The 14814-nt window shown below is 40.3% G+C and overlaps 1 protein-coding gene across 2 annotated transcripts in view; it reads left to right on the top strand.

The window, feature by feature from the left end:
- Window positions 1–14814, top strand: part of asic1b (acid-sensing (proton-gated) ion channel 1b) — a 154603-nt gene that overhangs the window by 98425 nt on the left and 41364 nt on the right. Inside the window, exon 1 of one of the 2 annotated variants that reach the window (XM_063911997.1) lies at window positions 3330–3995. The exons of the other annotated variant lie outside the window; for it this stretch is intronic. Coding sequence (XP_063768067.1) covers window positions 3330–3995 — 666 coding nt within the window. Of the gene's footprint in view, window positions 1–3329; window positions 3996–14814 lie in introns of those variants that run through there. 2 annotated transcript variants of the gene reach the window in all.

Raw genomic sequence — 14814 nt, 5'->3', positions numbered from 1 at the left:
AATATCATCACCTTGATTCTCCTCTTTTTTGTGATTTCTTTGTTTTGTGATCTTGACTGTCCTCTCACTTCGAATCTTAAGTCAAATCCAATTTATGAGGTAGTGATAAAGTGTGTGTGTGTGTGTGTGTGTGTGTGTGTGTGTGTGTGTGTGTGTGTGTGTGTGTGTGTGTGTGTGTGTGTGTGTGTGTGTGTGTGTGTGTGTGTGTGTGTGTGTGTGTGTGTGTGTGTGTGGGTGGGAAATAAGAAACTGACTATCATGTGTCCATGTTTTTCGCTCTTTCTGAGTTTCACATGTCTGTTTGTCCGTAGGTGTGTGTGCATGTGTGAGTATATGCATGTTCTGAGTAATGGGCTTTGTGCATCCTCTCTCGCTGACAGCAAGGATGTAGCCATAGCAACGGCAGGTCGATCCTAGCTGTAAGCGGCGCTGGTGAGAGGGACTTGAAAGGGAGCGTTAAACCCTCTCCTCTCATCTGCCCTGCACTCCTCTCGCTCCGACCATGGCGAAATGCGTGGCCTTGTTGAAATCCTGGCCTCAGGGAGGAACGCTGGAGCCGTCACATCACAACACTGCCACCTTTTGACCTGGTTTTAAAATGGACCCTCTTAACATTGTCGTGTTGTTTTTTTATGGTTTGTTTTCTCAGTGAGTTCAGGGTTCATATGTGGAGTGGAGCAAAGGATTCTTCCATGATTATTTTAGGTATTTTTTAAAGGATTGAAGGAGAGATGACAGGAAATGAGGGGACAGAAGCCCCCTGTGTGATTTGAATCGGGGACCAGCATTTATCCCCAAGGCCCTAAGGGCAACCGTTTTGGGTTGATTTATTAGACATAAAGGGCTAGAGCTGTTTAATTTATAGTTTGTGTGCTGTTGATTTAATTGTCACAAAGAAAACTTGTGCTGTAACGTTTTATGGTATCTTATAATTTTTTTACTTTACTTTTTTTCTACAGTTAAAAAGACGAGTTTAATGTTGGTACCAGGGACGGCTCCTTATCAAAGCACCATATCACAAAACAATATGAATCTGTGTGACACATGAAACAATATTTATTATTAAAACTGGCACTATAACATGCGTTCAATATACATAAAGTGTGTTTGTCATCACAGTTTGCATCTTCTTTAATTTAAAATGAAGTCTTTTTGATGGCTTGTCAAGTGAAACTCAGCCCTAAGGAGAAACTGCAGGACTAGATGTGCTGCTGCTGCCCCCTGGTGGATGTCAATATGCTTGTTGAGGCAGAGTGAACATGATCTGAAAGAGCAATGAGGAATGAGTAATGACAGGAAACGGACAAGGATAAAAAAAAAAAGTCGTAAAAGAAAAGATAAATTGGGAAGAGTAGTACAAAAGACAATAATGTTTTCTTTTGGATTTATCTCTTTTAAGAACCCTATCAGCTTTAATAAATCACCACTGACAATGTAATTAAGATATTTTGGCACTAAGTACATTAACCTCATCATTTGGCTTTAGTCAGCAGGTCACTGCACTTTCCTGCAGTTTAATTTCCTCCATCGCAGTTTCACAACTTGCTACCCAAAGCAAGAAGATAGTTAATGTGAATATTCATCCAGGGGCCGCAGCTCAGGGAGCTATCTGACCTTCTTGTTAGGTCAGGATAGATGCCTGGGGGCTATCTAGTGATCACTAATAAATATTCAAGGACTATCAGGCGCTGCTTGTGAGCAGGCTCCAGGATAGAGCCCAATCAAGGCAGAGCCAAAACTCTTTAGTTTGCACTCTTATCATCAGCAGTTTCTTTCTGTGATAGACAGTCTTCACAGCTGCAGTTAAGTACATATTGACCAAGTCTGCTGCATTTCACACCCTCTCACTTTATTTCCGGGCCGATGAAACACACAGGCAAGTTGTTATGGTTTTAAAAGCCCAACACAATGGATCGGTTTGTGTAATGTGTTTTCCGTTAGTTGTACAGGTTTAATGCGGTTGCTCCTTAGAGGTATCCTGTGGCATCATTAGCTGTAGGTTTTATTGTAAAGACCGCTGTCATCTCCCTAAATGCATCTAACGTTTCATTTTCTGGCACCGTAATGTTTCTGAAAATAATCTCAGCACTCTAATGGAGGTGGATCGATACAGATGGATCGGTCTCTTACATTTCCTTTTCATATCACTACCAACACCACCTCTGGGAATCTGCATTTATCTCTATCTTCAATAATAAAAGGATCCAGTTTTGTTTTTTTTATCTCTGCTAGTGGTTTGCTTTCAGTTAATGTGTTTTCCACATGATTGTCACAGCCATGTCAAGGAAATATGTTAGTAAAATGAGCCATTAGGTTGTAATTAACAATGAGCAAAAGAAAGTTGATTACATTCTTCCTTTAGCGGTTGCTCTGTGCTGTTTTTTCTAGCCGTGACACCACAAATTATGACTTTCTCCTCTCACTGAATCTTTTGTAAGGTCACGCTTTTATATTTTGTGTGCCTTGTACTTTAAAACTCATCATAAAAAAGGAATTTATGACAAAACTGCTGCATGTAAGGTTGTGTTGTAAAAGCCAATGTGGGAATCTTCTCCCATTTCTCATCTGTAGTCATTTCAATATCACCTAAGTATTATTTGCATTCGATTACACAACGGTGCTCATTTTGTTTTTGGGGTGAGAGTGAGGTCATGCAGAACAATAAAATCAGCAGAAATAAAAAGCCTATTTGGTGCTTTTGCTACTGTACATTGGCTTCTCCTGCATTTTCCCTCTCTCACTCCCACTGCGTCAAGCCTGGCTTTTTTTCCTGTAAATGGTGTAACTCTGCCCCAGCACGGTGACCTGTGGCTGGGCCCTGTGGGAGTATTCTGTGTCCTATACTACTCATGGCCTCACCTTCTTTGCTCCCTCCTCCTCCTCCTTCTTTTCTTCTTCTACTTCTTCTTCTTCTCTCTTTGGAAATTGCTCTGGGATGGATCTACCCTCCAGACACAAGGACAAACCAAGGCGAAGCTTATCAGTTCAGGTCAGAGTAGAAGTGAATGGCAGCGAGTGAAGCGTGGGGTTTGCTTTTCAGATTGTGCTCTTTGCTTCAGATGATGAATTTGTCTGGGACACTGTGCGTTTGATTGGGTCAGCATTTAGACCTCACTTTAAAAGCCATCAGTTTGCAACAGAATTAATACTTTGTAAATGTTCTTGTATAATTGCTGATTTCCAGGATTATTTTGACTGGTGGTGTTGTTGCTGTAGACAGTTTTCATTGCTCCAGTTTGTTTGGATTCTTTGATCATCTTAGAACTGGACTTCTGCCTTCAGGCTTCTTTATTAACTCTTAGTAATATTGAGTTATTCATCCTGCCACCATGCCAGTCCGTATCATGTGCACCATCTCCTTTTCTGCCGACGACGAGCCTGGCAGAGGATATGATAAAGACGGCTTTGACGACCACTACAAGCGGGTGAAGAAGAATTACGGTGACTCGCAGGAATGCCTGGATGGTGGTAGTCAGGCAGATGATTACAATGAGGAGGAGGACGAAGTAGGGGAGGTGGACGACCTGGCCGCTTTCTTCAGCGGTTGCTCGCTCCATGGTGCCAACCACGTGTTTGTGGAGGGCAAGAAGTTCGGTTTTCGCCAGGGTTTGTGGGGTCTGGTCTTCACCTTGGCCCTGTCTGCTTTCTTGCTGCAGGTAGTTGACAGGGTCATATACTACTTCCAGTATGATTACATCACCATGCTGGATGAAAACATGGCCAACAACATGACCTTCCCAGCTGTCACCTTGTGTAACTACAACTTTATTCGGAAGTCTCAGATGAGCTACAGCGACCTGATTTTTATGGGACCCTTGCTGGGGTTCGAAGAAGGCATGGCTCCAGGGTTTCCACTGGCCCCGGAGCCGGACCGAGCCCCGGGCTCTCGCTTCAGCCTGGACGAGTTCTACAACCGTACTCGACACCGCATTGAGGACATTTTGCTGGAGTGTAACTTCAGAGGCTTGGAGTGTGGCCCCGAGAGCTTCAGAGAGGTAACACTGAAACCCCACTGCAAGAAATACGTTTCAATTTGTTTTAAATGTTTGATCTTTCTTGGAACCTGCACGCTATAAATTGGAAATCACCAGTGCAAGTCTCCACTTCATAAATCCAAGAGGTATTTTATATGTGTTTGGTATACTTGATGGTTTTGAATGATTGGTAATGTTGCATATGGGGATCTAAACTTGGAGTGTGGCCCAAAAGAATATGGAGAGGAGGCGGCAGGATTTAATCTTCTGTTTGGCTTTGTGTGATGATTTAAGGATACTCAATAAAACCACATTCAGTAAAAACTCAACTGTAATGCCAGGATAGTAGTCCTCAACAATGTGGACTTCCATAGAAAATCACTAATATGAAGTAGGGGGTTTAATTATTGCTGTGAGGTAATTTAGTCATCCAAAATTCCAAGTCTCTGCTTTAAATCAAAATGTTTTCTCAGTCAGCTTTAATGAAGAAAAAAAGAGCAGACATAATAAAAGCAGGTCCCATTACTTAAAGTGGGATACTTGGCATACAGTGTTGTTATGGAATTAAAAAAGCACTGTAGGAATCATTTTGTTGCTCACACAAAACTTCAGGGCATCATCTTTCTTTGGACACTCTGTCCCTGAGTTTGTGGTATTTTTGGATTTGTAGCCGCCGCCCCATGTTCTCTGGAGTTTGCACATCAGACGGCACACAAGTAGAATACTGAATAACCGAGAAGTGTTGACCATATCCAGCTCCCGGTCTATCGATCGACTCAACCTTTTCACAGTTATTGATAGGTATGTGCAGACTTCTATTGGATGTACTAAACGTACATGAGCTGCAATTATATCAGTGTGTAAAAGCAAGTACATGACATACAATTCCAATTAAGACTAACTACACACATGGGACCTTTGTTAATCTACATTGTTTTTTCATTATTAGTTATTGCAGTGTTCCTGATTTTTATATATTTTAAATGATCATTTCCTGATTGTTTTTATTCAGTTTTTATTTGTATAGCACCTTCTTAAAGTGTTCTCTAAAGATCCTTCATAAATATAGTTAGCATACTCACTTACAAGTTAGGATAGCCTCTATAAACATTAAGTCACTAAATGCTTAAAAATGACTAAAAAGTTATTTTTATGATATTAGATTTATGCCGTTTATCATTTATTCATATATAATTTAGCCAAATCATAATTATTTGGTGATCTTATTTGGTAGATAATGTGATATTTTTGTTATATCACATTTGGTTTGTCAGACTAAATAAATAATAGTTTAGCCAAATAATGATAATGGAATCATCATTATTTTGCAGCCTTAGTTCCTATTACACGTAAATCCAAATTAATATTTAAAATCAGTCATGAGTCTTTCACAGAAAAATGTTTTACTTGTATAAAACATTGACATAAACCAACTTATTTACATTCCTCCTGTCACAGGGAAAATAAAGAAGAAGAGGAAAGCAGAGTGACATGACATTAAACTTTAAAAGCCTGTCTTAACAGCTGTTTTTTCTTGAGGGATTTCAGAGTGTGAACACTAAAAGCAGCTCTGACATTATGGGGTTGGAGCTTCTGAAGTAGAAAGCTGTGAACAACGTTGCATCCTGTCAACCAGCGCAGACCCGTTGAGTTTGGGGAAAGTGATAAGAAATAGGAAATGAAGGTCGTAAATGAGAAATATGGAGGTGAGAGTGGGTGTGTGTTGTGTTTGTGAGGAAGATCATCTTTTCAAAACACTTCAAGGTAAAGGGAAATTAATTAAATTGCTAACAAAGTACCGTAATTTCCGGACTATAAGCCGCTACTTTTTGCACAAGTTTTGAACCCTGCGGCTTATAGTCCGGTGCGGCTAATGTATGAACAAAACAGGATTTTCCCCTAATTTTAGCTTGTGCGGCTAATGTTCAGGTGCGCCTTGTAGTCCGGAAAATACGGTACATTTTGTGCAAGCTGGATGAGTTGAATGATCCTGCAGTTGAAATGGAACCATACCGTAGTAGAAAAATAAGATTTTGAAGTTTGAAAATATTTTCTACCTCTTAGCAATACAGCAGTATGTTTAGCTTGAAGGAATTATCTTTCCTATACTTGTTTTGCATTGGGATACATTCAAGTTCAACTAGGGACAAGAGTTAACAATAGGTAATAGCTATAAACCCTCTGTGCAGAAAATCCTGAAATCCTGCTCTGTAAATTGCATCGTCAATATCAAATACATATATATTTTAGGTTGGCCAATGGTAAGGCAGTAGGATTTTATTATGCTGCCAAAAAGAGAAAGCAATTTAGCTGTCGATTCTGTGTTGACAGCAGAGAATAGATCTTACTTTACATATCTTTATTCCCACTTCAGTGTACCCAAGCAAAAATTGAAAAATGCCCAGCTCTCGCAGTCAGTGTCAGAGATGGAAAAAAGAGTGTTGTATGACCAACGTCCTTGAGGTGAAAAGGGGCCAGCTGTCACCCTCTGTTGATGTGTGTTTTGAAAGACAAAGTAGTGCCATTTTATTAGCATGAAAGGGAGGAAGGCCAGGCTTTTTTCAATGATAGGCGTTACTGCCTTGATGCCGTTCAAAACTCTTCTATTCTTGCTTTCATTCCTTTGAAATACACGGCATGCGCTTTGGATCAGCTATCACATTTCACCCTTGGTAAAACTACGGTAGACTGTTAAGTCTAGTGCAGAGCTGTATCCTTGTTAAACCAATTATCTTCCACATCATGAACAGTTACGAATAGGTTGTGAAACATTGTTTCCCCTTTACTCATTAATCGCATAAAGCTGTATATTAGCTAGGTGTTTTGCATCTTTACATTCCTTATGTAGTCACACTGAGACCGTGTTCTTGACAGAGTTGAATATGTGTGTGCATGCCTGAAGGTGTCAGGTGTATCTGCATTAAGGCTAGAGACCTGACTAACACAAGTGACAAGTAATTATTTCTTTTGCAGGTCTAATGGAGACTAATTATACAAATTGTCACTTTAACTTGAACCCTTCTGCATAACAGGCTGCCTCTATTACAGGCTAATTATTGATTGTTCCTTCAGCTCATGCACGTCCATGCAGCGATTATAATCTGATGCTTTGTTACTGTTTTCCAAATGTTGAAGAACAGGTTTGATAACCGCTGCTTGGAAACAGCAGTTTAGGATGTTTTTCTGGGCCCATTTAGAAGATAATAACTTTATTTTTGTTTTGCAGATTACACAGTTGGCATTATCTAAAAACTGAATCATTTCAAGTGATGTTACCTTGGTGTGTGTCATATGTGGTTTTGCAATTCAAAAATTCTACCTGAAGAAGGCATATGCAATGCAACAACACCGTTTCATTCTGTAAAAATACATCTCAGTGTTTAGGCAAGCGTTAACTCGCTTGGCATATACAGTATATTTATACCCCAATGTGTCATCCTTTTTCCCAGGAGTTGTCAAAGGGCATTCTGAGGAATTACAAATTTAGGTAGACACAAATGAGGTACTGTATGTGTGGGGAAAAACTATACAGCAAACAAGTAATGGACTATAAAACAGAAAACAAATGAAGCAAAAGGGACGATAGCTTCATTGCTAACAGGTTGGCTGTGTAATTGTGGCATACAGCAGGAAAGGCTTTTCTGTGTCTACACAGCACACGCATGCGTTATGTATTTCTGGTATACTTTTTCTTCAGAACAGCAAATCGATAAAGTGTATTTATTTTGCGTAATGAGGCAATTGGCAGCACCACAGGTCCCAATGCGGCCAGCACTGGACTCCTGCTAGTGCCTGTTTAGCTGCTAAAGAGCCACTAATGGCCCATTGTTGGAGTATTGAGACAGGGCAGGAAGGGGAGGTGAGCTGATTGATTGCTTTCTGTCTCTTAGTCTTCGGGGACATGAGCTTTGACTTCAGGCCTGGGTCAATAGTGAAGTGAACACCCTTACAGATAGACGGTTCAGGTTGCAGAAATTCTGTCCCAGAGCAGAATGTGAGCCCCCCTCAGAGCGGTGATCCAAATCTCTGCTTCCTGCTCCATCGCCAGCCCATTAGCAACATCTTGCCTTTCTCCTAAGCTCAGCATTGTCAACAGAACCAGCCAGTGGCTCTGGTTACGCCCTTCTCCTGTCTCCTCAAGAGCATCAGTCTCAGGGCACAGGAGATAACAGCCTGAGAGATGAGAGGGGAAGATTTTCAGAGAAAGGAAAATCAAATGCCAAAGCTGGCCTCGCCATCTGGCTCTAAGATGTGAGTGCTTATTATGGTTAAGCACTTCTTTTGAGCAGCCATTGACAAGAGATTGCATCAAGGAGAGTGTAATGTAATTATCTTTAAGAATATGCCATGACAAATTATACGTTAGTAAATTATCTTGAAAAAAAGAGCACACTATCCTAATGTGCGTTTGTCCAACAAAGAGTAAAGACTGAATACATGATGTATGTGCCGAACTCCATTTATAACGGTTCCTCTACACCTTGTGCAATTAGACTAATTAAACTGTCACTTCTTCAAATGGAAATCCGTTTGTAATGTGTAATCATTTCTATGATTTATTTCCTATTCCGCCGTGCGAGTCACATGTTTTTCTTTAGAGCTCGTTTGATGTTTGCTGTTTCATTAGTCGGTTTGAAGTTCAGATCCATCAGTGGATTCAACACAACAACGCTGACACATTGTCAAATTACATTAATTTGTGCTGAACGGCAAACGCTGCCCGATGTGTCGCTTTAGCTGTTTCTTTTCAACCTGACCCGTGTGAGCAAACTGAAATAAAACAATGGATTTCAGGTTATGTAAATTGTTTAATTAAGCATAAGTAAAGTATATTCTTGGTCAAGTGATCATTAGAGACTTTGAGGTTTTTTTTAAAGTGTGCTCGGCTGAAATGCTTCCTCCCCTCTGAGAGACAACACAGGGCCATCAAATATTAATGGCAACACTGAAATGCAGATAGCTGTCAGTGACTTTCTCTCATCTTCTATATTATTAGCCTTTTTAAAATATCTATATAAAGGTGCCCTCTTTAATCCATCTTTTTACAATAACATTTAACACACATCTGAGTGCAGAGCCTCTAAAGACATGCTATCTTAAGTTAGATGAAGGTATACATAATCTATTACAAATGTTTCCCTTTTCAAATTTGAATTGAAAACAGTCCTGTGATCAAATTAGAGAATTGGCACCTCTGATACTCATATTGTTCCTGCTTTGTTTTAAAGGCTTTCCAGCTTTTCATTTCCTTGCCAGCATAATTTCCTCTCTTGCTGGCATGCACTCATATCAAACACGGTCACAAGAGGGCAGTGTTTTACAATCATTTTGGATCATAAACTGGCTTTCTTGGAGTTCTTGGCACTTGGATGCTGCATGCTGTTCCTTTTTTCCTTTTGTTTACAAGAAAATCACTCAGAAATATACTTAATTTCATCTCTGAGGGAAAAAGCTTTGATTCCCACAGCAGTACAACATCAGACCCTCGGCGCAGACCACAGTTAAAGCCTCATGTAGGAGCAGAGCGGCTGCCAGTGGAAACACAGTGGTTGCATTTTTTGAAAGGCCTGTTCTCCTGGGGGATTAAACTCTATTTGTGTGTTGTGGGGATTTAAAAAAATGAATATAACAAATCAAACATGAGTTTTAGTTTGTTCACCGTCGACGGCCTTGACAGAAACCCATCCCTTGCCTATTCTGTCTCCCATTTTTCTCTATCACGCTGTTTCTGTTCCTGAAGGACTTCAGTCTCTGTAGGAGGTCACTGTGATACTCTGCCATGCTGTGCCGTCTCTGTTTCTGTCCAAGTGATGGACCAGTGTTTTCAAATGCCGCTATTTTAATTAAAATCTCTCATCAGTCTTCTCTGGAGGTTGGTGACAAGAGGTGCCGCAGCGCACTCTCCCTGTTGAGATGAGTCCAATCGAATATAAAGCCTGGTTCATTTAAATTATACAGATACATCGCTGACTCCCTTCAATATCAGCCAACACTTCACAACACACTCGCTAATTAATCATCAAAGTGGCATAAATGAAAGGGTAGAACTTTCACTTTACTCTGCGACTAAGATAAATGATGCTTAATGATGTGAAAATGAGGGATACTGCCGTCTTGTTGGAGCAATTACATATGAATAAGACATATGGCAAGTGTCCCATACAGGGCCAATAGCCACTTACTAGCAGCTAATTAGGCTGATGAGAGGGCCTTAATGGCTTCCTACAGGATGGTTCTCTTGTACTTAATATCAGGGCTGAAATAAAACGTTTGTCTCCAGCTGACAGAACGGATGTGTGAGGAGCTGTAAGTAGAAAGATATCGTCCAATTTAAGAGCTGCAGGCTTAGGTGGCTCATGCATGCATGAATGTGCAGACAGACCTTTAAAGTTGTTCCAATCCTTTTATTAGAATAATTATTCATTACTGACTGTCTCTGTTGAAAGAATATCTACACCCAGCTAGTTCAAGTACATAAAATCATACAGAGAAGGGAAATTGAGGAGCGTGTGTGTGTCAGAGCTGGCGTTTGCTGCCTCTCCTCTGCACAGTTTCACAGATGACTAGATGACATCTATCGCAGTCAGCAGGACTCTCTTGGGAGGAGAGTGCCTCTCTGTAGCAGAGTGTAGACTTAGCAGGACGCCTCACCCCAACCCTGTGTGTGTGTTTTAGTGTTGAGAAAAATGGCGGTATATACCATGCAACGGACAAAATGTGTGCAATGACAAGCCAATCCTCATGAAATGTCAAGTCTTTTTTTCTTTAACTCTAGAATAGAAATGTGGTTGATCATGTGATTGTCTTTGTACCTTAAAACCTGAAACACCTGAAAACTATTGTTCTAGGGGACCTGAAGCTTCATTTTTCTTTTTTTTAGCCATACTAGTTTGAGTCTTTCGATTTTAAATAAAGGATCATCTCATGTAAGGCAATTCAAAGAAAAAAACATCATAAAATTACAGAACAGTAATGTCATCGTGATAAAGAATGAGATATACTGTGTTAGAAGTATTTTGCAATATGGCCCACCGCTAATGTGTTTGGGATAAATATGTGTGTGTGCAGGTGTGTTGGTAATACATAGAGGCAGAAGTAAAAAGATGGGGATCAGTGTTTTATATTTTAGAGTGATTGGTAGAAACTATAAATTAATAATGAACAGTTTTAAAACGTAGTTGACTTTTGCTCTGTAACACTGCAACATCCCTTTAATGAAAATGTTATATTGAAAAGTGATAATATGGATCCATGCCAATCTTAAAAGTACATAAATTGATTTTATGGCCACCAATGTTTTCTAGAACTGATCTGAAACACACTTTAGACATACAACTGTGACACAGTTCCACCTTATAATTTGTGTTATGGCTCCTTACGCATCCAACAGACATAAAGTAACATTATCACCCTATTGGGGTCATGTCACTACGAGCAACATCCTTAACATTACATGTAGCCATTAGTTTTAAAGATTATCTAAAGATGTTTATTGGAATTGGCTCTGATTTTTTTCTATGTCTGTCATAATCCTACCTGCTGTGTTCAGCCCTGTTCAGACTCTAGGGTTACCTGATCACAAATGGACAACTTTGAGTTGTTACTTCACACACATCCACATGTGTAACGAGGGTCCTCCTAATATTGGATCTTACCTACCAAGCTAAAAATGAAAAGAAACTGATGTGCTTTAATGCAGCTTTGAAGTTGAGGTTGACGGGTTCCCCATGTACCAAAGCCGAGATTTGAATCTGATTCATTCACGTCGCCTTTCAATCCCCCGGCTTGTCTAGTCTGCCTGTCCTTTCTATCTCATAAAGGGTGAAAAAGGCAAAAAAGAATTGTGGGGAGCTCAATGGACTGCTCTGTTTCCCACACTTAAATCTCCAAGGTTTCATCCCTTTATTTTGCCTTGCCGACATTGTCCTCATCAAAAAGTCAATTTGGTACTCGGTTCACATTTTTGATCAGTCACTGTGAGACTGGATAAGAGCAGTGACAGGTGCCTTAAATGTAAATGAGCTCTACATCTCAAACAGACCTAATGTTAGTGGAAGGTCTGTTGATTGAGCGCTTGCTGTTTCATTTCAGAGTAAATCTCAACGGGTTTTCTGCTGTTGCCTTTGGGGTGCACTTTAGCGGAGGGGCTGATTATATTATTTGGCGCCAAAACCTAATAAGCATGGACGATCCAAATCTTAACACCCATAATGTTTGCCTTAGTAACACATGCAGAGACAATTACACACACTACAGGGGAGGTGTGCCCTCTTGATTTATGCCCCCACCTCTCTGTGTTTAAGGGTTTATACTAGGACATCATGATTTCACACTGAGAGTTAGCAGGGCAAAGAAGAAAAGGCAAATAAATCATGACAGCAATTAGCAACGGCATCTGCTTCACACCTTACAAATCCGTACACACGAACATACACACTTGGTGTTAGACATCATATTGCTTTCAGTAAATGTATCTCAGGAGGGGCCATTACACTGCAGATCAAATTGAAATCAAAACGAAAGATGCATCTAGGTGTAACCCAGCATGCAGCTGGACTGTCTATTTCATCCTCTCTGGAAGCTTGATCCTTGTGTGTGTGTGTGTGTGTGTGTGTGTGTGTGTGTGTGTGTGTGTGTGTGTGTGTGTGTGTGTGTGTGTGTGTGTGTGTGTGTGTGTGTGTGTGTGTGTGTGTGTGTGTGTGTGTGTGTGTGTGTGTGTGTGTGTGTGTGTGTGTGTGTGTGTGCTTTGCTCAGAGTTGTCAGCCAGTCAAACTACAACTGGTGCTCTATGTTAGTTTAGCTGCATTTTTGAAATAAAGGTGTTACACGCATTTGCACACACTCAACTGTTGCCGTCAGTTTAACAAGCTGCCACTCTATTTGATGCAAAAAGGAGAACAAACAGAGTACGGACGTGTGTAAATTACATGTTTTGCTTCAGTATTTCCTGTCCAAATATGATGGTTATTAGCAGCTGATTGCATGCTGCTCTTAAACTGGAGACTGAAATTGAATGTGACTGGCTATCGCCTGAGGATCTTACTGGTTGGGAAGTCCATGATCTTATTTATGCTGAATTTAAAATCAAAACACCATAATATTTTTGACAGTTTCAGACTTATGGTAATGGCAGGGATTGGTTCCAGATGCTCATTTGTTTTAAATCAAACCAAATTGTAAAAGATGTGGTCTGCAAAAAGACATGCTGTTGCCGGTAAGATTTCATGTTGCACACTTGTTGCATTACGGTTTGTGAGTGATTTATGTTCAACCTTCCATACCTAAATTAAATGTAAGCACATAGTAAAGCCAGAGGGTTGGCAATCAAAATTGTATTTGAAAGGCCTTCCAAAATGTAACCCCAGGCCATTCTGATGCATTTAAAGATCAAAAATAATATAAATGTAGGAACTTTCAATCGGCTGGATGCAATTACCTCTTGATTGAATTACTTTACATAATTTGCATTTATTAATATAATTATTTTACCATTTTAGAGAATAAACCAATGTGCTCCGAGGAAATCGCAGATAATAAAGTAAATGTCATCTTTTGGGTTATCGACAAATTACAAAGATGCAGTTCCTATAGTCACAATGATTTAATGAGCATATTTATTAAATAAATAGTTTTGTCAATGTTTAGATTTTTTACTGTCATATATCACTTTTGTTAGGAGTATCCAGCTATTCTATCAATTTCATGACTGTGCGTTAACTACAGAGCTGGAGTAAGCGTGTGTTTAACTTAGCCTAGCATAAAGGCTGGACGCAGGGGGAAATAGCTTGCCAGGTTTTCTCTAGAGTTCAAAGAAATGCCTAAGTGCGTTAATAAACACATTGTATCTTATTCGTTTATTCCATACTGCTGGCCTTGAGGTTGTCTGGTATTGTGAGTGGGAAGAATGGACCAGCATGCAGGCGTGGATTTTAACAGCTGATCGAAGTATATTCAGTTCCACCACAGAAAGCAGAAACATAAAGCATTTCGTTGGGTTTATCACTTAGAGCCCTCTGCAGACAATTAACGAGAACAAAAACCTTCACAGTACACTAAGCACTGGCCTTGCTTCATTTTCCTAGAGAGGGAAAAAAACACAGACCAAACGGTTTGTGCTGCTGTTTCACGTAAGATGTCTTGATTATTTGTTTTTGTATTGATGCCAAGGTGCATGCATACTTGGACCCTTCCAAAATAACCCATAGCCACCACCACATTTCTACATTTTCTTAAATCATCCCTGCTGTGAGTGCACGACAACCAAACAATCTCCAGCGCTCAACTCACCTCCACAAGCAATAAAACAAATGGATGGATTTAGTTTTACAAGAAGGATTCATTTGTAAATGTCAGACAGAAAGGGACCATTTATTTCACAAAGGGCCATTCATTCATTTCTCCCTGAGCAGCAAATAGGAGGCATCAGGCCTGTGGGGTACTGGGAGACTGTTTGCTGTAGCTAGCGGCCGTATCTGAAAGTCATTCATCAGAACCGTTTCCTCTTTCCCCAAACTCGCCCCAGCCCAGCTGTCATGACTCTGGGAGATGAATTCGCCGTGCCATCCTGTGTTTCCCTCGTGCTGCCCCTTGGGCCGTCAATATAAATCTGCTCCATCCCGCCACAATACTTATACAGTATGACTCGTGAATCCATTCTCAGATGAATGCATTGATGTGTCTTAGGTGGTGGTGCTGTCACCTCACACCATGCATAAACGGAGGCTTTTGAAACCCTCTTCTTGTGAGCGCAGTGATGTTAAGTTATCAGAGCTTGGTATACAATAGATTGTCATCACATGCAAACTTTTCACAATATTTAAACATCTGTTCTGAAGCACAC

This window comes from Eleginops maclovinus, chromosome 20 (genome assembly GCF_036324505.1).
Source record: "Eleginops maclovinus isolate JMC-PN-2008 ecotype Puerto Natales chromosome 20, JC_Emac_rtc_rv5, whole genome shotgun sequence".
Classification (NCBI taxonomy): domain Eukaryota; kingdom Metazoa; phylum Chordata; class Actinopteri; order Perciformes; family Eleginopidae; genus Eleginops; species Eleginops maclovinus.
The sequence above is the reverse complement of the archived record's forward strand: the minus strand, read 5'-3'. Positions and strand labels throughout refer to the sequence as shown.